The 26,563-nt window shown below is 34.8% G+C and overlaps 1 protein-coding gene across 2 annotated transcripts in view; it reads left to right on the forward strand.

Annotated features, from left to right (window-relative positions):
* Positions 1-26,563, forward strand: part of NALCN (sodium leak channel, non-selective) — a 323,837-nt gene that overhangs the window by 184,272 nt on the left and 113,002 nt on the right. For both annotated transcript variants that reach the window (XM_076009294.1, XM_076009295.1), the window contains exon 14: positions 16,118-16,255. In XM_076009294.1, the coding sequence (XP_075865409.1) occupies positions 16,118-16,255 (138 nt within the window). The remainder of the gene's footprint in view (positions 1-16,117; positions 16,256-26,563) is intronic.

Here is a 26,563-nt window from a genome sequence, read left to right on the forward strand (position 1 = left end):
AGAGTCTCATGGCTACCTACAATTCCTCGTCAATAAAAACATAATCTAAGCAATTGTCAGGAAGGTTAAAGGAAGTCATAGAGGCAAACTAGTTAGCACTATACCTGCCATGTAACAGGCATTTAACAAGTATTAATAGGAGCAGCTAAGTGTCATTCCTAAATGGCATGGAAAGCCAACTTTTTAGCATGGTGTGCCGAATGCTGAGCAATAGAAAGCCCAAAATACAAGAATCTCTCTGTGAATGATTAGAGTATTAACTGAATAGTGGGTACTCAGTTTTCTGTGTTATATTGAAAATTTAAAACGTTAAAAATAGTCCCCAATTCCAGTTGGAATATTCTTTTTAATCATTCTTTTGCAACTTTCCAAAAAAATGCAAAAAGTTAAAAAATACATATTACAGACAAATAAGACAAGCTGCCAAATTATTGCTAGAATCTAAAATAACTTACCATCAACTATTAATGTTTCATATATAGAAGTAAACATAAGACCATTTAATGACTGATACATTCATTCTTTTCCTTGGGTATACACTCCTAGGATATAACACCCAAAGTCTTAGTAAACAAAAAGACTAAGCTGCCTACCCTCTGCAGAGGACTGTCTCTAACATCTCCTCTATAATCAATTTTAAAACCTTAATTTCCAACAAACACAATGAGATAAAGCATATGCGTGTCTGTGTGTGAGTGTGCTCCTAGCTGAACACATGTGTGTACAGACAGGGTGGGAGGAGGGGAGGGGAGCCCCTAGGCAAGTGGAAGCTAATAGGCTGCATCCTATAATCTTATATTGTGCAATACAAAAGTGGGAAAAAGCAGGGCAGGTGGGGACTGGATGTAGAAAGAGCCCTGGTACTACTTCAGACTTGGGTCTGCAGTATTCCTGCTGCTGTTTTTGCTATTGCTTGTTTTTGTTATTTTAGTTTTCCATATGCCATCAATTCATAAGCCCTGAGAAAAAGGCAGTGGGCAAAGGATAAAAATCCCACTTTGATCCAACAGAAATGTACTTGCTAAATTACTGGGGGAAACAATCTAGAAATTTGGCAGTAAGGTATGCATATCAATGTGGACTACCAGAAAGAGAATTCTGTTACTAGTCTAGACAAATGTTGTATTTCCTATCTCTATTAACCAGTCATCTCAGGTTGAGTAAAAAAAGGAAGTAAAACCAGTAAAGGGATTATAAAAAGGTGCAGCAAATTAAAGGAAAGGCAACACTATCTTGGAGAGGGAAGAATGTTTTATGCATTACTCAACTGAACAAAAATTACTATATTCATCTTATAGTTGCTGCCAATTCAACAGTAAATGAAATGTTTATTATAGTTTCCTTTGTTCTAAACAGACTACAAAGAGTCCAACAAGGATTATAGCCAGGTCAAATAAATTTTTAAAAAATTTAAAATAATTAATCTAAAAGGAAAATAAAACCAAAATTAGGATGGAAACCAAAAATGAGAGCCAAAACCCAAAAAGCTCACCATGATGACATCCATGTTCCTGGTGTACGGGCAGAAGTGGGACTCTCATTTTTCTAGCAAATGTATACTTAGATAGATAAATAAACATGTTCATTCAAGTTCTATAGTGATTAGAAGATACAAACTCATTCCTAGAGAAGCATAATTATTCCTGATTAAGTATAGAATGACATTTCTCTGGAAGTCATTATTGCTAATGGTAACAATTGTGAGTGATTTATATGTAGGTCCTACAATAAGAAGCTCGCACAGATTTGGATATATACATGGGAGAGTGTTACACACATACATACCCAAATAGCCACATACAGCTAATGAAATCATCAAAATTACTCTATTAAGGAACATTATAGATGTTATAAAAAAGAAGCAGTGAGGAGCATCACCAAAAATTGGTAAGGACAACAAGAAAACATATAAGGCTACAATAATTAAAAGAGTATGATTTAAGGTTAACAGACAGATGAATGAATTGTTTTACATTCATTAAAACAGTGTGTGACAAAGTATCACAATGAATGATTAATTGACTAATTATTAATAAACAAGTTAGGAGGACTGGAGCCCCCTCAGATTGTGTGTCAAAATATCTTCCTGATAAATTAAAGCAAGAATATTTAAAGTATGAAAATGTGGACACAAAAGGAAAGTATGATCTTTAATCGTGGATGGTTAAGGACCGTCTAGCCCTAAAAAAATCAACTCAATTATAAAGAAGGATAAATTTAAATCTTAAAGAAGTCAAAAATAATCACCATAAATATATTTTAATACAAAGGAAAATATGAACTATAACCTTAACTTTCTGTTCATGTCAGTAAGAAATGTCAGATGGACATGATTGGTTTGTTATTTTTGGTTTTGGTTAATGACAATGCGCACTGCTGAGAAGAAAGCAAAGATACCCTGATATACTGCATGTGGCAGTGAAAATTTGTGTAACTTTTCTGTGAATCAGTTTTTCATTATATATCAAGACACAAAAAAACATTTTTACTCTTTGATCTTATAATTGCATTTCTAGAAATCTACCCTAAGAAAATAACCAGAGATACATACAAAGATTGACCTTCAAAAAATGCTCTTTGTTGCATTATTTGCTGTGGTGAAAATTTTGCGACTTTATTATCCAACCATAATGGAATGACAAAATAAATTTTGATATATAGTGGCATATTATACAGTTATCAAAGATATATTTTGACGGAATAATTAATGACATAAGTCATAAGTGAGTTAAATGGTGATGAAAAAATATTAACCAAAAAAGTGTAACACAAAACTGCATTTGCAGCTGAACTTAATTTTTAGTACATATATATACCTAGAGAAAAAAACTGGTAGAATTCTCAAATTCTAAAGCCAATTATTAAGAAAATACAACCTGTTGTTTGAATTGTAAGTAACTTTTTTTATTCGTTATACATTTTTGTGTTTTCAAATTTTCTACAGTGAATGGCTTTTTAATTTAAAAAATTAAATAGATGAGTTGATATATAGATAGATATAAAACCTTAACTTATAGTTACACATCAGAAAAAGTAATTTTAGAGAAAGGGTAAGCAAACACAGGTAAAATTTTAAAAGAAGAAACAAATATATATATACAAATACATTGTATTTATAATAAGGCTAATTTTAATTTTTGACTTGTAAAATCAGTTTTATTAAAGTCAAATAATTTCAATTAAATATTTGTAAATAGCTATTTTCTTTTCAGGATATTAAAGTACAAAATAAGCACTATTAAAATAAAAGTGTGGCTTTGAAATTCATTTTTGTAATAGAAAAGACCATCTAATTTTCAGTAAAGCTCTTCGTGTATGAACTTAGTGAAGAGAAATAAGAAATCAAAGGTTATTACACAGGATAATTTTTCACATGATAAAAAAAATACAGAGAGGAAGGAAAGCGGGAATTTGGCAAGATTTAACAACCTCTCAGGTGCGATACTTTAAAAAATTAAGTATACTTGTTATTGGGCACAAGGAAATGAGAAGAGAAATGAGTAGAGAAAACAGCATTTCCACATTTATGAATAGAGTAAACAATAGGCGAGAAAACTTCATGTCAAAAGTGTGGTTTATTTTAATAAGCAAAAGTGTAACCATTTCCCTGATCAAAGCTGCTTTCTATTTAATGCTGAATAAAAAAATCTTTTCCTTGAACAATACAAATGGATAATAAGAGAACACTGCGAAATTTCCTATGTAGACTCTGTGGTATTTGAGCTACCGAAGTCTTCTTAATAAATCTTCAGTTATTTAACAACAGGACATACATCTGTGTTTTTAAAAGTGCTGTCTATTTGTATATATTACCAAATTATTATTGCACCCAAAATAAAATATTAACTCTCATCTGCAATTTTATAGCACATATTTGCCAATGAAATGCATCACCTACATTTCAAAAATTTAATATGACTGACATTAGCAAAATCACTAATTAAGAAGTAGGTCATAAATACTCCAAGAAATTTGACAGTCTGTTCTATGAAGAAAATTAATTCAGAAGTCCTCTATTTGCATAAATCTCCAGGTCTCATTTTCACAGCTGTTTGTTCTGTCAGCTAGAGGTTGCATTTCAAAATTATTTTAACATAATCGGTGAGAAGTATACCTTTCAACTAAAAATATCATGCTCTGCATGAAAGATTGTTAGGGGAAAAATATAAGTTTATTCAGTTCATCTTGATATTTTCCCTTAAAATAAATGTTTCAAACATAGGAACTTTAACATTTAAGTCTTAAATTACTAAAATATTTTTATGATTAAAATATATTTTAGAATTTTAGATTCCCATAAAAATGAAAAGGTTCTATCTTTTTCATACATAAAAATGTCAATGAGTAAAGCTTATTTTAGCAAAGAATAAAAAATACTGGAGATACCTATTTTCATTAATCATTTGAGCATTTATATGGAGTTCCAAATGTGTACCCAGTACTGTGCTAGAAAAAAGAAGATAAAAATTTTAAATATTGCCAATAACAGGCATGTTTATTGTTTGTTTTAGAAATTTAGATAGTGGAAAAGAAGCAGCAATTGTTAGATCTTAACGTGTCTTTTACCTGCAGTATCCTGCAGAAGGACAGTAGGAATTTGAAGTCAATAAATCCTAGCCTAGATACCAAGCAACACAATTTGCTACCTGTAAGCTGGAGTTAATCATTTAAGCCCTGTGCACTTCAGTTCCCAGGGTTATTGCTAAGATCATATTAAACAATGGACAATTAACTACTTTGGGAGCTGGAAAGCACCATACACATGGTAGTGGTGGCCCAGTGTCTGTTCTCAGGTCATTTAATCTTAGCTGAAAGGAAATACTAGAAGACTGTACAAATCTGAGATCTCGTCTAATTGTCATTTATGATATTATATATAAAAGTTAACCCAAGCATAGCCAGGGAAAGAGATGATTGGACATAGGTACATATATTTTCATAACTGGAAAAAGAGTCACTGGTTTTACAAATATGCTTCTGCCATTTTCTGCCATTTTTTTCTTTTACTCTTAAAATTATATTTAAGTGCAGAGTCTACTTAAAGTAATTTGCTGCTGGAATAAGCATAACGTTCTGATGTCTGCTTTGCCTCTAATTACATTCAAGCTCATTTTGACATTTAAGGCCAATTACATTAGTCTAGATGCAGGAAGGCTTTTCCTTAGTCATCTAAAATTTGAACAATAAACAGTTTTTTTCCCCTTTTCTCTTTATTCATTTAAGTGGAATGCTTGGCAACAAGCATATTTTGGGAATTGTAAAAGCAAAATAAATAATGTGGGCTCATTTTGGAAAAAAGCATAGAACTGCTTGATCTTTCTTGCCAACATAAAAGGCAGTCACAGAATTAATTGAAACCACCAGTTTTAACTTCTTTCTAAATCACAAGGAGCATGGTGTAATTATTTTACAGAGATATTGATAGTTTAGATGCTTCAATTCTATTAGCACAAAGGTAATTGATTTCAACAGATCTCTAATTTCAAGAGTTCATATATAGAGGGAAATATATGTAGCTCCAAAAAAATTTATCATTTTAAAGTCACTAATAATTAAATGCTCCAGAACAGGGCCCCACAACAATTCATTCAGTATTCCACTGTGTTTTAAGATTTCAGTCAATGTGATGACTTAAGACCCAGCGCAAAGCACCTAATTTACTTAGCCCCTTATTTTCAGTGGACTTGCTGACTCTGCATTGTTTACTGTTTAGTTAATAAAAGACTCTGATGAGTTAGTTTATAGTACCAAAAAGCAATTTATAGTATCTATCAGTAATAAAACATTCACTATAACTATATTCTTTAATTTGTATAAGTAATATCTGGTCTGGAAAAAATAAATTGGAAAGTATGTTATGTAAAAACAAAGGTTTCCAATTGACTATTATTATCAATTAATAGATCATAGAATAGTACACACTTAAAGCTTGAAGATGTCATAGGAATCATTCAGTTCAAAGATGAAATGAACTGATACCTTCAAAAACACTGTCAAATTTTAAAAATCATGTATCTAAAAGAAAATTTTTTAAAATATAGTTTATTCATGATTTTTCAGCTTTATATAAATGAAATCACACCATATATGAAAAAAATTTTGTCATTAAGAATACATAAAAATTCTGAAATTTTAACCAGTGTGATAGAAGTTGTTATTCCTTAGGACAGTACCTTTAAGATGGAAACCTAAATTATTTAAAATATTATTTGTATTTAGTGTTTATAAAGCATTCACATATAATTTACTTTGCTTCTCAAAGCAGTTTTCAGAGGGTGACCATATGATCGCATATCTGAGGAAGGTTGGTCTCAGGGCTACTGGGTGTTTTACCCAAAGCCACTAAACCAGTCAGCAACTGAGTCTCACACCCAGGCTCCAGGACCACAGATGCTGAGCCTTGGTTCTGCCTCTCTGCTCTGCTGGCTCCCAGAGCATGATAGTCTTCATACTCAGCCCATTCAATCTCAGTCTTAAGCCGTGGTCCTTTGGCTGCCCCTTCTGGTCCTTCAGCTCTCTTGAGAGTGAGGGCAGAGATGGGGTGGCCAGAGTTAGATCAGATGAAGAAGTTTTGCAAAGCTCCTGGTTGGTAACTCGTGCACCAACAAGAGGGAAGAGGCTTGTGGGAAAAGTTGAGGTCCCTTTGGAGGCCGTGGTGGGGGCCGAGTCTATTTCCCTGAGGTGTAGCTTTGTCCACGGCGCATGTGGATTGCTGGGTGCAGCAAGGAGAGGTGGAAATTCACCTAAGAGTTGGCATGGTTCCTGAGAGTTTGGCAAAAAATGAGATTTGGAATTTGAAGAATCGGGAAGAGTGTAATGGAATTGACAGACTGTGAAATTCCATATAAACCAGATATATGGGGGGTTGATATAAAGAAATATCTCCTGTCAATGGCTTTAACATTATTTTAATAGTACTGTATTTTTACTCTGAATTTCAAATCCATAGAATTTGTTTTTTAGGTACAATTTAGTTTGGCCACAGTAAATAGTGGCTCATGGAGCTTTTATTTACTATGAGATTTTAAATACATTTAATGCCATTTTTATAGGTTTTTTATAACCCCTAATTTTCTATGAGGTCTGCATCCTGTCTGTTATGATGTTGCCAACCACCAAGTACTTTTTAGAAATGTAACCCCAATATTAGGCAGGTTCAACCTTTACTATATATTGATATTTTTTAAAAATATTATTAAAACTTTGAATAGTTGAATAAGTTTTAAATAAAAGAAAAGGAACTATACAACAAAACATTAAAGAATTACGAGGTCAGTGTGTTTTTCAGAAGAGAATACTCCTCTACAAATTATTGCTATTTGAGTGGGAAGAAAGAAATAAGGAGATCGTGTAGGTGAATAATTAAGGCAATTAAACCCAAAGGAGGTGTCACTTTTGCACTTGGTGAATACCATCAAGACAAGCCTATTTTAGGACTGTCTGGTAGTAAGTAAGACACAGCAGGGCTCAATAAAAAGGTTGAGCTACTACATGAATTGTCAAGTGGATTTCATTGTGAAAGCAAATCTTTTGTAGAGAAAGAGTTCTTGAAACCAGCTAAAGATAAAGAAAATAGATACAAGTTAAATTGTAAAATAAAAGTTGTATGTGGATATTATGAGTTGAATTCTCCATCACATTTAAAAATTTTTTAATTGTGTATATTTTTAAATAAAAGAAATATGTTTGACATATATTTTAGTACAATAAAAATATATTAAGCAAAAAATAATTTACAAAAATACATGTTAACACAAAAACTTGTACACCAATGTTCATAGCAGCAGTATTCATAATACTGAAAAAGTGAAAACAATGCACAGATCCATCAGCTGATAAATAGATAAAATGTGTCATATCCATACAATGAAATATTATTTGGCAATAAAAGAGAATAAAGTTCTGGTACATACTATAAAAAAGATGGCCTCTGACCACATATTGTATCATTCCCCTTGTATAAAATGTCTGGAATAGGCAAATCCACACAGATAGAAAGTTTGTTACTGGTTACCAAAAGCTGGGGGAGGCAGGACTGAGGAGTGACTGCTAATGGGTCATAGCTTCATAGCTTCTTTTCCAGATAATGTTCTTTAGATAGTGCTAACGGTTGCAGAACTCTGTTGATAAACTAAAATCCACTTACTTGCACACTTTAAAAGATGAATTTTGTGATATGTGAATTATGTGAAAAAAATAGTTATTTTTAAAATTAAAAAAAAGAGAAAAGAGTATAACCTCCCCTCCTTAGTCCTTTCCATCCTAGTCTTGAAACTTGCAGGTTTATTGTACATGCTTTCAAGCATGTTTATACACACAAAAACATATGTATATATGTATATTACAAATAGGATTATACTATAGATTCTATTTGCTCTATTTGGACCAAAACCTAAGATGTTCACCCATTCTATTTTTTCTTAATATTTGACTATGGTTTAAGTTAAATTGATATCCACACATATCGCCACATCCCTAAGATGTGGGTCACCTGCTCCCCCCGCCCCCGAATCCCTGGTGTACACTACCATCCTTTGAGCACCATAGTTTTAGTCAACCAGTACCAATTTGATGGCAAGTAGATGTAGAGCCTATTTTCCAGCTCTTGTGACGCCTCACTTTGGATAACCGGCTTAAGCTTAATCCAGGATAGCATAAACGGTGCTAGCTCACTGTTGTTTCTTAGAATTAAGTAATATTCCATTGTGAGCATGTACCAAATTTTAATTATCCACTCATGAGTTAACAGGCACTTGGGTAGTTTCCATGACCGTGCAATAGTGAATTGTGCTGCCATAAACATTCGGGTGCAGATGTCTTTGTAATAGAATGTCTTGTGCTCTTTTGGGTAGATGCCCAACAATGCTGTTGCTGGGACGAATGGTATTTCTATTTCTTGCTGTTTGAGGTATCTCCAAATTCTTTTCCACAAAGGTTGCACTAATTTGCAGTCCCACCAGCAGTGTAAGAGTGTTTCTGTCTCTCCACATCCTCGTCAGCATTTGTTGTTTTGTGATTTCTTGATACAGGCCATTCTCACTTGGGTTAGGTAGTATCTCATTGTGGTTTTGATTTGCATTTCTCTGATGATTAGAGATGTTGAGCATTTTTTTAATATGTTTGCATGCCATTATTCTGTCTTCTTTGGAGAAGTTTCTGTTCATTTCCGTTGCCCATTTCTTGATGGGGTTGTTTGATTTTTTTTCTTGTTAAATCTTTTAAGTTCTAGATAGATTCTTGTTATTAGACCTTTATCAGAAGTATAGAGAGCAAATATTTTCTCCCACTCTGTGGGTTGTTTATTTGCTCTAATGATAGTTTCCTCGGCTGTCCAGAAACTTTTTAATTTGATCAGATCCCATTTGTTTATTTGTGATGCTGCAATGATTGCCTTGGGAGTCTTCGTCAAAAATTCTTTGCCTACACCAATGTCTGATAGGGTTTTCCCGACATCTTCTTCTAGGATTCTTAAGGTTTCATGCCTTAAGTTTATGTCTGTTATCCATCTTGAGTGAATTTTTGTGAGAGGTGAGAGGTAAGGATCCTGATTCGCTCTTTTGCACGTAGCTAACCAGTTTTCCCAGCACCATTTGTTGAAGAGAGATTCTTTTCCCCATTGTATATTTTTGTCTGCTTTATCAAAGATTAGGTTACTGTATATTGAGGGTTTCATCTCTGGTATCTCAGATCTATTCCAGATATCAATGCTTCTGTTCTTGTGCCAATACTAGGCTCATTTAACTATTATTGCTTTATAATACAGCTTGAAGTCAGGAAGACTGATGCCTCCCAGTTTGTTCTTTTTACTTAAGATTGCTTTGGCTATACCAGTTTTTTTCTGGTTCCATACAAAGTGAAGAATTATTTTTTCTAGATCTGTAAAGAAGGCTGATGGTATTTTGATGGGGATTGCATTGATTCTGTAGGTCACTTTAGGTAATATTGACATTTTAATGGTATTGATTCTACCAATCCATGAACAAGGTAGATTTTTCCATCTGTTTAAATCATCTGAAATTTCTTTTTTTAGTGTTTTGTAGTTCTTCTTGTATAAGTCTTTCGAACTGAAATTCTTTAGAGATGATTTGGGATTGATTCATTTCTTTCCTAATGAAGTAGAGTTGCTTGTTCCAGTTCCCCTCATCTGCAAACTGGACCATTCTCAGGTTAGTGGCTCACGCCTGGTTCAGTTAGCATCAGGTAGGTACCTGCAGTGTTAACAGTGATTGACCTGTATAGTGATGTGTAATACATGATCATGTCACTAGCAACAAAAAATATGGCACTTGTAAAAAGTTGTTTATTTCTATTTACACGTATAGGTTTGTACTTGAGGAGTAAATTAGCAAAATAGAATGAAACCGCAGACTCCCTTGCCCCCAAAACCTAAGGAAATAAATAAAACAACTGAAAAAAAATTATACTAGCATGACCACACAATGGCAGGGCTGCAATTTCATGCCATCTTCTTTGAATAGCAGCTCGGAGGAAAGAGAAGAGGAAGAATAAGAGCAGAGGAGAGAGAGAGAATAGGGGAGGCAATGAGAACAGTCTAAGCTCATCCCTTAAGCCTGTCTCATAGAAAAAGAAGTTGAGAAGAGAGAAAGTAAGAGAAGCAAATCTTAAAACTCCTATCCCTCAATCTGAGATGACTCTGGCCAAGGGGGTATGCAGAGTCCCACAAAATCATGCAAACTCCTCACATGCAGAAGTCATTTGTTCCAGAGACAAGACAAACTGCTAGATTGCACCATTTTTATTTTTCCCAGCTTCAATGAAGGTTTAGAGTGAAGGCAAAATATCATACCTTCTGAAAATAAATTATCTCCTACAATAAACAAAAAGGTAGCATAATGAAAGTATAAAGAGAAGAAACTAGAGTTCTCAAGGGGACAGAAGACTCAGGATGAAGAGGGATGAAGGGGTGACCTACACCCCATACAGAGGACCCAATCCAACAGGGTCACATTGTCTTTGTCCTCACCGAGGGTCAGTGGAGTAAGAATGATAGCTGGAGAGAGGTCAGTAAATTAGGGGAAGTAAACACCTAGGACTGATTAGCTCTGGCTTCAATAAAGATTTCCTGAATCTACCTGAATTGGGGAAATACCTGAGGCCTGATAGCTTAAGCATAAGTGCCCATAGCCTCACACTTCTCTCTCTCTCTGCAAACCCCTCAGCTCATACCAGGACAGCAAAACACAGAGGGGAAACCCCAGCCAACAAATTGAAAAAGTCTTCTAATGACTGGGGATGAGATTCTGGAATAATTTTTTGACACTTTACTGGAGAGAATGAAAGATCTAGATAAGAAAGTTCAAATGGAAATTATGGCAGCTGTGAAGCAGTTCTAGAAAGCATTTAGTCCAAATTAAAACAGGTAGTGAGAGGACTCCAAGGAAAATATCTATGAGAGTAATAATCAAATGGTTCCTGGGTAATTGAATGTTCCAAGAGCATCTATAGGATAGGTAAGAATGGGATGTATTTCAAATAATAGATAAAATATATGAGAATCTGGAAACCATTTGAAGTTAAAGAAAGAATATATTTCTTTCCCCAATGGGACAAAAGAAAAACAATCTGAAAATCTCATCAAAATCAAAACAAAACCAAAAATTGTATTAAAAAGTGACCATTCAAATAATGTGAATGAAATTGGGCCAGATTCTGTGTGCTCAGTGGAAAGTAAGGCAGGTACTCCATGTAACCTTGAATACACAGCTTCTAGTACTATGTTTGTCATAATATCAGAGCCTCGGAGGAGGCAGTATAATCTTACAATGTCCTGGCAGAACAGTGAGCAATGTTTTCATAGTAAATACATTGACTACCAATCTATTGATTATCAACTTGCTGAGAAGTATAGAAGGCCCAACCAATTATGATAGAAATGCAAAATGTAAGTATTGCCAAAGTTGAGGATGGAAATGTACACATGACAAAAGATGGAAAATAAAAGGAGGGAGAAGAAGTAGCTGGATGGGTGGCTGTGCTAACACCTTCATCTTACACCATTCTGATTTGATGGGACAAGAAGTAGAGATTTACATGAAAAATTTGGGAGTGGTTAAAAGAAGTGGAGAGTGAGGTTGTGCCTGAACAAAGAAGTCTTCATATGTCGTAGCAGAAATCTATGTCTAAAGTGGATAAATCAAGAAATACTGAATAAGAATAGGGGTGGCACCACCAGAAGTTGAAACACTAATGGTTAAAGATGGCCGCCTCTGATGGACTGAGATAGGCATAAATGGCAGCGTTCATTGGGGGATGGTCACGCTTGAAGCTCTGACTCAAGGGAGGCAGGGGAGGGGGCATGGGCAATATATGTAACCTTAACATTTGTACCCCCATAATATGCTGATATAAAAAATAAATAAATAAATAAATTAGCATTACAAAAAAAAAAAGAAATCCACCATCAAGTTTCTTTACTACCCAATGTTTTAATTGCATGGTATCACCTTGATTAAAATTTTGAAAAATAATATCAAGAATGAGCTTAGCAAAAAATGAGCAGAAACTATGTAAGAAGAAATCTTTATTGCAAATCATGAATAAAGACTTATTATATGGAAATATATTCCTTTCTCCTAGATTAGAAATAATTTCAGAACAATATCAATTTTTCTTAATCTAATGGGATCGCAATGAGTAAAATAAGATTTTGAAAAGAAGTAGCATATAAAAATATATAAGAAAATTCTTAAAATAAAGGGTTATGGGTAGGGGCTAGTAACCCTACCCGTTATTAAAATGTATAATAATTGTACGAGGCAATTTGGAGCTGAAATAGATTGATGGAAAAGAATAGAAAGTTTAGAATTAAAGCCATAAGCATATGATTATTCAATATATGATAAAATGGATATTTCAAATTAGTGAAGAAAAGGTATTTATTCAATTAAATTTGTGTTGAATCAACTGATCACCTATTGTAAAAAATGAGGATTAATTCCTGTTTCATTATTTATACCCAAATAAATTCGAGATTTAAACTGATTTAAACAGCTAATTTCAGGTTCAACATGTTTAAAGTAACAAAATAAGGAAAGTGTAAAACTGCTGCAGAAAACCATGGGTAAATTTATATCTAACCTTGCAGTGGGGGAAGTCTTTTTTAAGCAAAATAAAAACACTTTAAATAAAAGGAATGGCAGATTAGACCACACAGAAATTTAAAATCTATCTTTGCAATGATAAAAATGTGTAGGGAAAAATACATTAGACATCTATGACAGATAAAAGATGGGTTTTCTTAACTTGTTAAGAGCAGGTGGAAACCAATAAGGGAAAAAACAGTCAACTGGAGAGTAAAATGGGGTAACATACAAATAGGTAGTTCAGAGGAAAAAAAAACAACTTTCTCTAGGCCTTTGTTCATTGCTGCATTCTCCACAACTGAAATTCCTCTCATCTTTATTACAAAGGCTCATTCTCATCATTTTCTCAGAATTGTTCTTGACCCACCCAAGAGGAATAAATTGGTTCTTCTGTGTTTCTCCTTGGTAGCTTTACTGTATTTTTCTTAGACACCATAGTTTTAATTCTTCCTTTGCTTAGAGTTAGTTGTATTCATCTTCTTCTTCCCATCTTGATTATAAATCTCCTACGAGAAGAAACCATGTTGTACTCATCTCAGTTGCTAGCACAGCACATCTTTAGTAGCCACTAATAATCCTTGTCTGAATAAATAAGGAACACAGGACGATGTAAATCAGTACATTAATTCACAATCTCAAACAAACTATCATTTGAATTTAAAGTTCTGGGTAAAATCTCAAGAAAACTGATGAGGCAACTTTAATGGGACACAAGTTAATTTTCAGCATGTAATTTAATGGCACGACCTTGCCTGGGTCTATTCATGTAAGCATACAAACCCCATTGTCACAGGAAGCTTTGCTCTCAAATATAATTCACAGCATCTCACAATATGAACTTCCAGGTGGTTTGAGCTGTGTGGAAATGAGATTGTTTTGTCTTCTGAGACTCTGAAAAGAGCAGAGGATAACCCCAGTGCTGTTGCCCGCATTGCTTATCTAACAACAACAGATTACAATCCCACAGCTCCACTTAACTGAGCATTTACTGAACGCGTAATAGCTGAGTATTCCTCAAAGATAATGCAGAAGATGAAAACAAATTAAGTTGGTTTCTGCCCAAGACAGCGGAAAGGTACACCTGAATTTTTTTGGTCTCTAGACATCAAAAAGGAATCTGTTGGGTTTAATCACAAGCTTTTGTGTTACATTTGGGAAAAGAAAAGCAGATGCAGTAAAACTCCTTTTATACCGGCAAGCATTATGACTCTTTACCTATCGCTGTTGAATCTTTAGAACGTACATACGCATGCTTTCATGCTGGTGACGTCTTTGTCAAATAAAATACAGCAATATGATGTTTTTATGTGAATCATCTTTGGAACTTGTATTCCTCACCTTTGGATGTAAATTAAAAAATTATTCAACATAAAAAAATACAGTGAAAAAAATAATTGCTCTCAATGATAAATTCTGGCCTACTTATGAGGTTAAATGGTGTTTTGAAAAAGTCTCAAAAGGATTTTTAGGAGATAAAGCTAGTATTTATGGAGCGTAGCCTTCTCTTAGGTACCTTGATAAGGAAAAATATTATATTGACCTTGATGATGCTGAGGTCAAGCATCAATAACAACATACTTCATCCTTTCATGAACAAAACATTTTGTAAGATAATGAAATTATATAAAAATTAACTCAAGAAAAAGATAAGTGCTATACACATGGGCAAAGGGCAAGTGGAATTCAAGATTCATTTAACAATTAATTGCTTCTTTATCCAAATAGGTCCACTGTGTCTCAGGCATTGAACATCATACTTCTGCAAAAGTTAGTTATCCCAACTAAAGGAAATTATTCTGAAGATGACTGTGTGACTAGGTCTGAGTGGATATAAGTCTTTACTGAATGCAGAATGCAATACTTGGAAAAGTGGTTACTTTGGAGTCAGATACCTGGGTCTACTTGTATTAGTGCCACGGATTAATAGAGTGACTTTGGACTAATCACTTATCATCTTTGAGCTTCATTTTCCTTATCTTCAAAAAGAAAGAATCAGATTAGATTATCTTTAGGGTCCCTTTTGGCTCTGAGATCCTATCAGTGTAACAAGGCTTTTATCTTGGGCTCAGTCCATCATTGTGTTATCCTGGACTTTATTTCTTAAAATCCCAATACCTGAGAATTTAATTCATGTCTTCATTGTACTGAAGCCTATAAAAACATTTTTAAAGAGTCACTAGACTCTGTCAACTTTTTCCAGACATTATCATAGAGTCTCATGAGGAAGCATTTATTGACCACTAATATATATAGGATACACGAGTCAGAGATTGCACATATACTCATATATTTAATTAGAAAAACATGTAAGAATGGAACTAGCCAAAGATCTTGGCGGAAAGCGTATAAGACTTTTAACTTGGCTGGCTTTTGTTGGAATGCTCTATTTTTTTTTTTTTTAATCTTGGCTTCTTCCATGGTCTTGACTCTATGCCTTGAAAATTTTTTAAAAATCATGAAAAATGTGTTTGTCTTCAAGTTGCTCAGCATGGCAATATCATTTAGAAATACTTCTTTTTCAAAAAGTCACATATTTTTAAAATAATGGCTGAAATAATTTTATAGATGTTTACTATAAAAATAAAATTAAGGTTATTATTTGCTGATATGCATTAGACAATCAAATGCAATTCCCTATAAAAATAAGTTTCTCTTAGCAGCAGGAGAAAAAAAATTGTTGGAATTTTTAAATAGCTTGCTGAAAGGGGAAAAAAAGACAAATAAGCAAAGATCTTTAATTTTTTTCTAATTTGTTCAACAGTATTTACCACCAAGACTAATTTTAATTCAGGGTAATTATTTTAGTTTTCCACTCTGAATAGGTAGATACCACCTATTTAATATTTTTGCTCTCAGCAATTTCTCCATCTGTTGAATCAAGACTGTTCTTCCCCTGATCAATCAAATAAAAATCAGTAATATTGAGATCAAAGCCCTCAAACACCAAATACTAATTTTAAGTTGCATGCAGGCCTGAAGCTGGTATTTAATTCCTCCATTCTTTTCCTCTGTAGGCATTTATGTCCATGTTCCAGATCCTAACCCAGGAAGGATGGGTAGACGTAATGGACCAAACTCTAAATGCTGTGGGACATATGTGGGCACCTGTGGTTGCCATCTATTTCATTCTCTATCATCTCTTTGCCACTCTGGTGAGTTTAGCATTTCTTTTCAATTATGTCTTGGAATTCGTAATGAGATGAGCCTTCGCAGATATTTGGCCTATTGTCAAGTTCAAAATGAGAGCCAAAAAGACAAGTGCAGGGTAGGCCAGTTGGATGGGATCCCTTCCATTCTAAATTTCTGCAAATCAATGAACTGCGTGATTTATTGAGCTAGAAGTTGTCTCCATCAGGTACAAGGGTTTGCAAGGGAGAAAACAAGACAACAGAGAATGAAAAAATCTCACATTTACATACTGATTTAACTATCCCTAAGCATTCACAACTAAATGATCTAAGGAGCAAACCAGAACTACAAGTTATTATTATTTTTATCATGTAGAGACACTCTCTTCAATTTCACCACATCCTCTTCACAGCTGTAATTAAACTGAAGGCAAAAGCTGCAGACCTCAGGGTGCAGTCAGTTAATTAGAAATCAACACAGTGTTTGTGTGCTACATGCAACCGAAAAAAAAAAAAAAAAAAAAAAAACCATGGGAGAAAAATAAAACACATAGCTGCAAATATTATAAAAGCACAAGGAAACAGAATACTAAAGTCCAGGTAAAATTGACTTCTGTCACACAAGCAGATTTTTTTTCAATGTATTTCTATTAAAAACAAAGAAAAGTTGCTAAATGCCATACTGTGGTATGTAATTCACAGGTCTTTCTAATTCCAAATGTACATCGCCATATAATGAATTTGTGCGTGTTTAAGAAGCAAATCTAAGCTCTAATATTATGTTAAAAGTTCCAAGTTAAGGTCTCAAACGTTACCCTTTATTGGGAACGCATAAAATAAAAACAACGGCTACTCTTTATTATCTGGCAAAATGTTTCACAATATTATTCATATTCTTTGGAGCACACAAGTTAGGTAATATTCCCAATTAACAGATGATGAAACTGAGGCTCAGAAGAGTTTAATAGATTCCCCGATGTCACACGGAGTATAAATGTTAGGGCCACAGTGTTCCCAGTTCTGTCTGGTCCGGCTTTGGCCTGCAGTCTTGCTACTACTCATTGTTGCTTTCCTAGATAATGAAGTTTAAAATTGTTACCGAAAGTGTCTTCATCAAGTCCAACCTCTTCCAAAGAGTAATAAAATAAAGCAAATTACGTATGGTCTCTGAGGTCACTTCCAATTTTAAATATCTGTGCATTAAATAAATTATTGGGAAAATAGATGTGTTAACTTAGCAGTTGTGTTCGCTATGGATTAAAGGGTTTCAAAACTGAGACTTGTCTATCAAAAAGTTTATGAGGATCCATTGTTATGAAGTGTACGGTTGTGAGTTCAAACAGTAGAACTTCATAGAAACAGTTCTGGCATTTTTTTACATGGAGTTGACTTTTAAAATATTCATGAAAGGAATGAACATTGGGCAGTAGGAATGGAGACCTGGCTTTCAGAGCTGAATCTGGCTGTGCTGATGTTTGCACAACATGTAGCCCTGGGGTCTTTGTATCCTTCCTTCCAGGACTTCTACGTCTGTGTCATTCATTCATTCATTCATCCATCCATTGTTCATTCATTCACTCATGAATTCAACTAATGTTTGTTAAGCACCTACTTTGTATTTAAGTCATTCTAAAACTATGGAATAACATGGAGACTACTGATTGTGGGTTAAATGCAGGATAGATTTGATTGAAATCATTTTTATAAGGGAATATAAATCTCACTGTTTTATAGCAATCAATCTAATTGTTTTCCTAATAAAACAATATAATTGTTTGCTCTCTTCATTGCAGATTTTGTACACTCAGAAATAGGTTTGATTCTTAAATCAGAGGCACAAAGTATGAAAGCTGGAAGAAAAAAACATCTAGCCTAGTAAATTACTTAGTAATGTAATATTTTTTCAAGTGAGATTCTACTGGATCACTAATACCATGAAATGAAATATTAAAACTGGTACATAGCCTTCTTGGGCAGTCTAAATCTTCTTTATGGGCTACAAATCTGGCATTGATTATAGAACACTTAAGCATATCCAAGGACTCCTGGGGTTCATCTGAGGCTTTAGGAATCCATAGAGCACAACTTGAAAACCCATATCCAATTCCACTCCTTTGGTCTACTGATTTAAGTATCTGCCCCAAACACCTATTATAATTTTTTTCATTATGATTTTCAAAAAATAGTTTTAAGTTAAAACTGAAAATTGAAATCATTTGTTCTTTTAGTCACGATTTTTTTAATCTGTAAAGCAATTGAGAATTGAAAAGCCTACGTGTCAATGAGAACAGTTTGGTAAAGGTGGTATAGTACCAGAGTGCAGGATTGGAGTCCTAAAATCTAGATTCAGGTTCTAGTTCTGCTGGTCACTAGATATGTGACTTTGCTTCCAAAGTTATTTTCGTCAGTAACTTCCTTGATCTCTGTGTTGTGTTATATCTGAAAGTGAGGATTATAATGTACACCACACCTACTTTCCAAGGTTGCCATGTATATGTGAGTTAACCTTGTATTTTTGAGGATGTTTTAGCCATGGTATAAGAGGATGATGTAGCAATTACCAAAAATGCCTTCCTGTAAGTTTAAATAAGATGATATGTGCATTTAAAGCTATATTTTAATAAATGTTAAAAATTGTATTAGTTTAGTTCATATGTTTTTAATTTCTGTAAGTAAAGTATTGTTGATCAGTTTAAAGTATCGTGTATGTCACTTCCTGAACCAATCTCCCCTCTCCCTTCTCTCCTCCTTTCCCTTAGGCAGTGACTATGATAAATGTAGTATGAATTCCTCTTCCAGTTTTTAAATCATATTTCACTAAATTTAACATACTATCACTTATATGAAGGCTCATTTTGTGTAACACTAAGAAAAAAACAATAGAACTATATGCATAGATGATAAGGTGCATCCTTATTGCAGTGTTTTTAAAATGCAAAAGTAAATGTGCATCTTCAAATCAATGAAATGCAGAGGTTTCCCCCACATGTATGCATCCATTAAAAACATATAGGTTATCATCTAAATACATTTTATATCATAAATGTTGAACATTAATATTAAGTTGTTTATTAGTTTGGGAAGCACTGCTCCAGTGAACTGGTGGCCATCCTTGGAGGAGATGTCTCTTACACACTTCTCTCCCTGTAATGTCCAGACTCCGTGCTAAGGACAAGTTATGGTCATGTGTGTCCCTCCCTTACTTATCACTATTAGCAGCAATTTTCAGAATAAATGGTATCAAACTCTACATATATTCTGTAGTTCAGTTTTTCACCAAATATTGTTTCTGAGATCTTTTTATCTTAATACACATGAAACTAATGTGGTCTTTATTATAGAGAGTCGTATACTAGCCCACAAATTGAATATGTCATATTTGTTTATTAATTCCCTTCCTGATGGATAGTTAGGCTGTTTTCCAAGGTTTTACTTTTATAATGTTGCAATACATTTATAAATTGTGTCCACTGGTGTGAGGGTTTCTCTAGAATACATGCCAGAAAGTAAAATGCCTAGATCTTGGAGACTGCCCAAATGGCTCCATCAAGGGGTCTGCAAACGCAGACACCAAATCCAGTCTACCACCTAAATTTATACAGCCTGTGAGCTAAACATGGTTTATGCGTTTTTAAATGGTTATGTAAGTAAGTAGTCACGTAATTTCCTAGATGTTACCCTGTGGGCCTGGAAGTCTAAAATATTTACTATCTGGATCTGTAAGAAAAAAATTGCAGACTCCTGCTCTATAGGCAAACTAATTTACCCTCCCAAGTGTAGTGCTTGAGAATTCCTGTGTTCTTACATTCTCACTTATCTTGATATTGTTTGGCCTTTGAGATTTTGATAATGTGAGTGAACGGGGGTATAAAATTGCCTTAACTTGCATTTTTGCATTTCCATAATTATTAATAAGGGAGCACCTCTTCATGTGATTATTGGCTATCTTCTTTGTGACTCACCCAATCATTTGCTTTATCGATTTTTCTAAAAGCTAGTTTGTCATTTTAAAATTTATTTGTTGAAGTGGTATATATATATATTCTGGATATTAATTTCCTGACTACTACATATGTTGCAAATACCCTCTCTTAGCCAGTATTTTGTTATTCTAATTTGTCGGTGATGTCTTTTGACATTATATAGTTCTATTTTATATGTAATTGATGAATAATAATCATATATACAATGGTACTCCCTTATCCCTGGGGAATATGTTTCAGTGGATGCCTGAAACCATGGATAGTACTGAGCCATATACATACTATGTTTTTTGCTATACATATATACCTATGATAAAGTTCAGTTTATAAATTAGGCACAGTAAGAAATTAACAACAATAACTAACAATACAATAGAACAGTTATAACGAGTAAACGTTAGGTGAATGTGCTCACTTGCACGTGCACTCTCTCCCATTCTCAAAAAATTCTAATATTTTTGGACCACAGTTGACCATGGGTAACTGAAACTACAGAAAACAAGACTTTGGATAAGGCAGGACTACCACATTTATGGAGTACAATGTGATATTTCAATACATGTATACGTTGTGGAATGATCAAATTAGGTCAAAATTGTCCGTTTTTCAGTTATGCTATATATTTATTTTGAACTCATGCTTAAGAAATTCTTTTCCACTCTAAAGTAATAAAAATCTTCTCCTATATCTTTTTCTACTTGTTTACAATTTTTGTTTTTCATCTTGGAGTCTTTAACACATGTCAACTTACTATTATATATAGTGTAAACTAGATGAAATACACTGTTTAATAAAACTCATTGATTTTTCTCAGCCAGATTTACATGAAAAATTTAAAGCTTTAGAATATTTACTTTGTTTCTCTGATTCTGAAGTCTAAAACATAAAAGGTAAACCATGAAAACATTTTAATTTATAAATGATTTTTAAATGAGAAATAATTGATTTAATGAAAGAAAATACACTATATAACTAAATTAAAACAAAGATTATCACTTCTATACTACCCCAAAGTCTGGTACTGAAGTTATTTCCTCAGTTCACTGGAAATTTTGCTTAAAATATGATCAGCAACTGTTTTGTTTTGTTTTGTTTTCTGTATGTTCTTCGACTGACAGTTATTATAATGGGGTCTATCAAGTAATCTGGTACAGTTTTACTGAACTTCTACTACTGTGTATAAGTACCAATCTGCATCCTGGCCAAAGTGGCAAAGAGCTTAATCCATGTCCTCCAGAAGCTACAACTATTAACAATAGGGAGTTAGCACTAGTAAAACACAGACCAACTAATCAACAAATATGTAAAACCTGTGATTCAAGCCCTAATGCTACAAGTGATAGAAGAGACATGTGCACATTGCTACTTGCACTGTGATCAATGCCCACATTAAAAAAATCTGTTTCCCCATTATTTCGGATCTACCTGATATAAAATATTTAAAATACTGGCAGTAAAACAACTGAAAATGTTTTGTGGATCAACGTTTAAATATGTGCTTGAAAATTACAGGCCTGTATTAAATATACACTGCATGCCCTTAAAACTGAACTTGTACAAGTTAAAATCTTATTCCATAAGCCTGTCTTTAGGCTTGCACTTATTTAAGTGAGCATTTTGTTTAATCTTATGTTTTTGTTGTTTTTTTGTTTTGTTTTGTTTTTGAAAATACTACAGAGCATTTTAACCCAAATGGGGGAAAAAAACAAAACACAAGTCTACATAAATATACAAGCTCTGATTTGTCTTTTATTCATGCTGACCAGTGGTGCCACACAACCTGGTGAGTTCCTGATTTAGTCTTCTCAGGGACAGGCATGTGCCAAGCAGCAAAAAAACAAAATGTTTGGCTGCAGCTTGCTCTGAAATAAAGAACAGCAGGCTATTCCATCACCCCTGGGGGTACCAATTTGTCAGCCCCCAAGGAAAATCAAGCTTAAGTGCACAGCAAATGCATATTCATAACCATTATCTATTGTCCCTTTAAATATCTCCCTCTTATGCCAGGTATGTATTCAGTATTTCTGTCCTAACTGATTGCAGTTTACAAAATGCTTGTTAAATTCATCCTTTTCCCCACTTTTGCCAATGATTTGGGGATAAGGACTATGGAAGACTTAACCAGTTCAAAAATCCTTTTTTCCCCCTGCAATGTTTTCCCCTTAATTATTGTTTCAAAGGAAAGCCCTGTGATGTGAATACTGAAAAGAAAGAAAATGTAATTAAGCGTTCATTGTGGATAGTCTTTTTGTTACCTTTGAAGTGCTGAAATTAACACAGCAATCTCTTGATTTTGCCTGGGTAACAGCAGCTTGCTGAGAATATCATTTTTTGCTGACAGAAATGGACATTCAAAAGTGTAAATTAAATAACTTGATTTCATAGAATTCATTTAAAAGTGCATCTGTGTTGAACATATCCCATTTTGCACTGCCCTGATTACATTTGACTCTGTTGACACATATAAAAAGTGAAATTATTTCATACTACAGGCTGCAAGACAGCTTAGGGTAGTGTGATTCTAAGTGGTAAAAAGAAAGAAGAAAAAACAAAAACAGGAGATTGTGGGACATTGATTTCTGTTGTGCTTCTATTGTATACTTAAAAATAATTTAAAAGTAGAAATTATTGGCCGGGCGCAGTGGCTCACGCCTGTAATCCTAGCTCTCTGGGAGGCCGAGGCGGGCGGATTGCTCGAGGTCGGGAGTTCGAAACCAGCCTGAGCAAGAGCGAGACCCCGTCTCTACTATAAATAGAAAGAAACTAATTGGCCAACTAATATATATAGAAAAAAAAAAAAAATTAGCCGGGCATGGTGGCTCATGCCTGTAGTCCCAGCTACTTGGGAGGCTGAGACAGAAGGATCGCTTGAGCCTAGGAGTTTGAGGTTGCTGTGAGCTAGGCTGACGCCACGGCACTCACTCTAGCCTGGGCAACAAAGCGAGACTCTGTCTCAAAAAAAAAAAAAAAAAAAAAGTAGAAATTATTAATAAAGTTCACAGTAGAGAAATGAGATTAAAGGTGACATTTCAGCTAAAGAGCTATCTTTAAGCTATATAAAAGAAAAAATAATAAAAATAAGCTTTATGAAAAGAAATGAAAAGGGAAAGATATATACATATATAGGGTGAGGTCATGACTATATGCAGTGAGAAAGAATGTAAAATAGGATATGTTACTGCTACAGCAATAGAAATTCTCAACCAAGAAAATCCATTCTAGATGATAAGGCTTCCTTCTTGCAAAAATAAACCATAACTCAGCAGTCTGAATCATGTGAATTCAACAGTGATTCTTATAGAGAGAGAATGAGAACAATAGTGTATTGGACAGAATGATTTGTGTCACAGTAAAATTGGAGGAAATAATTATACTTATAAACACGACTATTTCAGTAATGTATGGAATTTGACTGAAATTTGTTATGGGTAAACAGAAGAAAAACAACTTTTTTGTCTGCAGTTAAATGTATAAGACTTAAACATAGCAAATACTTAGAAAACCCTTAGCTCAGGGGGCTCTGGGATTTTTCAGAGGAGTGGGAGGAAGAAAAGCAGAAGTTGGAGAAAGAGAAGAGTAGTGAAGAATATTAGAGAAGCCAAACACCTATAAGACTCTGGAGGCAAGCACCATATTAAAACTGGAAAATCATACTTTTGAAATCCACTAAGCTAAGAAGGTCAAAATTCCATTATGTCATTCATAAAAATTCTAAGAAAGTGGCTTCCCAGGCTTTGGGAGACCTGATATGTGGTGTTTTCCATACTGAATGTCTTGTCAAGGCTAAAAATATCTTGGGACCGGGCATTATAACCTGAGGAAAATAAAGAATTAGATACCTGAAATATTTTATTACTCTCTACTTTTTCATTGAAATCAGTGATTTATAATGTATCAATATTGATCACAAAATAAAAGATGGACATACCAGTTGTATATTACACTACTAGTAGAACGAATACTATGTTGCATATTAATATAATCAAATGTTGCAGACCTGTTAAAATGGCAAGTAGCCAATGCACAAAAGATAAAAATATATTTGAATTTCTCTTTTCAAAGCAGTGCACAAAATAAATACTACTGCATTGACAGTTTACATGTACTTTAACAAAGTTCAAAAAGAAATGGGCCAGGTGTGGTGCCTCATGCCTGTAATCCTAGCACTCAGGGAGGCTGAGCCGGAAGGATTGCTTGAGCTCAGAAGCCTGAGACTAGCCTGAGCAAGAGTGATACCCCATCTCTACTAAAAAAAAAAAAGAAAAGAAAAAGAAAAATTAATGAGCCTATAGTCTCAGCTACTTGGGAAACTGAGTCAGGAGGATCCCTTAAGCCCAGGAGTCTAAGGTTGCAGTAAGCTATGATGATGCTATTGCACTCTACCCAGAGCAACAGAGCAAGACTCTGTCTCAAAAAAACAAAAGGAAAGGGTATATCATTAGCCTTTTTTCCCCTAAAATTGTGTCATTAAAAAAAAAAGTGACATAGTGTGCCATGCTCTATTATTTAATCAAATATTATATAAATGTAAATATTAAAAAATAAATAATGCAAAGCAAATTGATTGTGTAATTCAGAACTGGCCAAGTATAAAAGTAAAAGCGTTTCATACAAATGATGAAGCTCTTGTGATTCAATTTGGCAAGTCCCCGTAAAAATCTTTTAGTACATCAATAACATTTTAATGTCAACCAGTAAATCACATTTAATGGCTATGGAAAACCTTTTGGCACAGCACATGTGGCACTTGTAGTAGGTAAAAATGGCCTGAACATGAGATGCAGACATCGATGTAGTGGGTTCAGATTATTAATGAGTATTACCTCAGCTTTCGACAAAAACAGAACAAATGTAAACACCCAGAGAACTGGTTCTTGCTTTCAGAATTAGGATTTGTCACCCGCTCCCAGGACTGCCAGTACCGTGTGTTACTGAGTGGCTGACACCCGGGTCAGCCTCAGTCCAGTTCCACACAGCACTGGGTTTGTAGGGAAATCCTGTACCATCGACAATGTAAATTAAATATGAGGGAAACCAAGCTGCCACCTCCTCTGACTTCTATTTCTTTATCGCAGTAGTATTGCCACCTTATTAGAGTCTGAGAAAAGAATGACACAGTAATTCTCGCCTCCTGGCAATCAGCTGCAGACTCACCCAGCATCTCCCGAATCTTCTATTTCCAAAGACACATCCAAGGCCAGACTTCTGTCATTTCTCTCACCCTGAGAGCCAAGTTGTCACCTTATCCCAGTGCCCTCTGCGCCAGGGACGGGGAGACAACAAGCTCAAAGTCCGTGTCCAAACCGAGCTTCAGGAAGAAACTCAAGCTCCACACACACCTGTCTGACTGGTTCCTCCTTTCTTTAAATGGTTTCTGCCTTTGCCATCACGTTGTCACAGTAATTGAACAATAATGCCTAAACATTCAAAGATATGTGTTGAATAAAATTAGGTTTTATGCTGGTTTAAAGCAAACTTTAAACTTCCTCTTATATTATTCTTAGATTGGTTGACAACCCTTCCCCAACAGTTTGTTCCCAATTCTGTAAGCCTGGGGCTTCCTATGGCGGAGTCCCGTCAGCGTTTTTCCCTGCAGACCCAGACCTTTCCCTCTCCCATCCGCCACAAACCTCAGACTCCTCTGCCATGACAAGGAGAAGGTGCAGCTAGCATCCCGCGGCTGTCTCTGACCTCTGCTCTGAGGGCGGCTTTTTTTCCTCTTTCCTCCAAGAAAAATGTATGAAATATACTTAAAAACAAAAACAAAGCAAGGAGAGACTATACATCTAATAACCTCTGGTTGAACTGCACTTAACACCATCTAGTTAGTGTTTCAAGGAGCCAGTTTAAAATGGATACATTACATGCAATTAAAAACAAAAAAAAGCCAGAACTTTTTAAAGGGAAAATTTAACAGAGAAGAAACTAATGCCATGGCTTTGTGACCGTTTCAGCCTACCTCTCCTGTCCCCTGACCTCCCGCTGTGGCACTCGGACCGACTGCCCACCCCACCTGCCTCTCCGGTCCATGAGCCCCCTCCCTGGAAGCCAGGCGCTGGCTGGACTCACCCCCTCACTGGGCCCCAACAAGCCACATGCCCTCAACCCCCCTGAAATGCCTTTCTCACAGTTCTCTTTCTGCCAAAATTGTCCTTCTCCTCGGTACCTTGGTACCTTGGGATCTTTATCAGTGTCTCACAATCTTAACTAAGCAGAGCTTAGAAGATGCTTCCGACCCATGTGCCCAGGTGGGCTCTCAGAAATCTAAGTGCTCATATGGTATAGAACTAAACTTGCCATACTCTGATAGGCTTTAGTGTCTGGTTGTCCCTCTTCACACATATGTCCC

The sequence above is a fragment of the Microcebus murinus genome, chromosome 13 (genome assembly GCF_040939455.1).
Source record: "Microcebus murinus isolate Inina chromosome 13, M.murinus_Inina_mat1.0, whole genome shotgun sequence".
NCBI classification, from domain to species: domain Eukaryota; kingdom Metazoa; phylum Chordata; class Mammalia; order Primates; family Cheirogaleidae; genus Microcebus; species Microcebus murinus.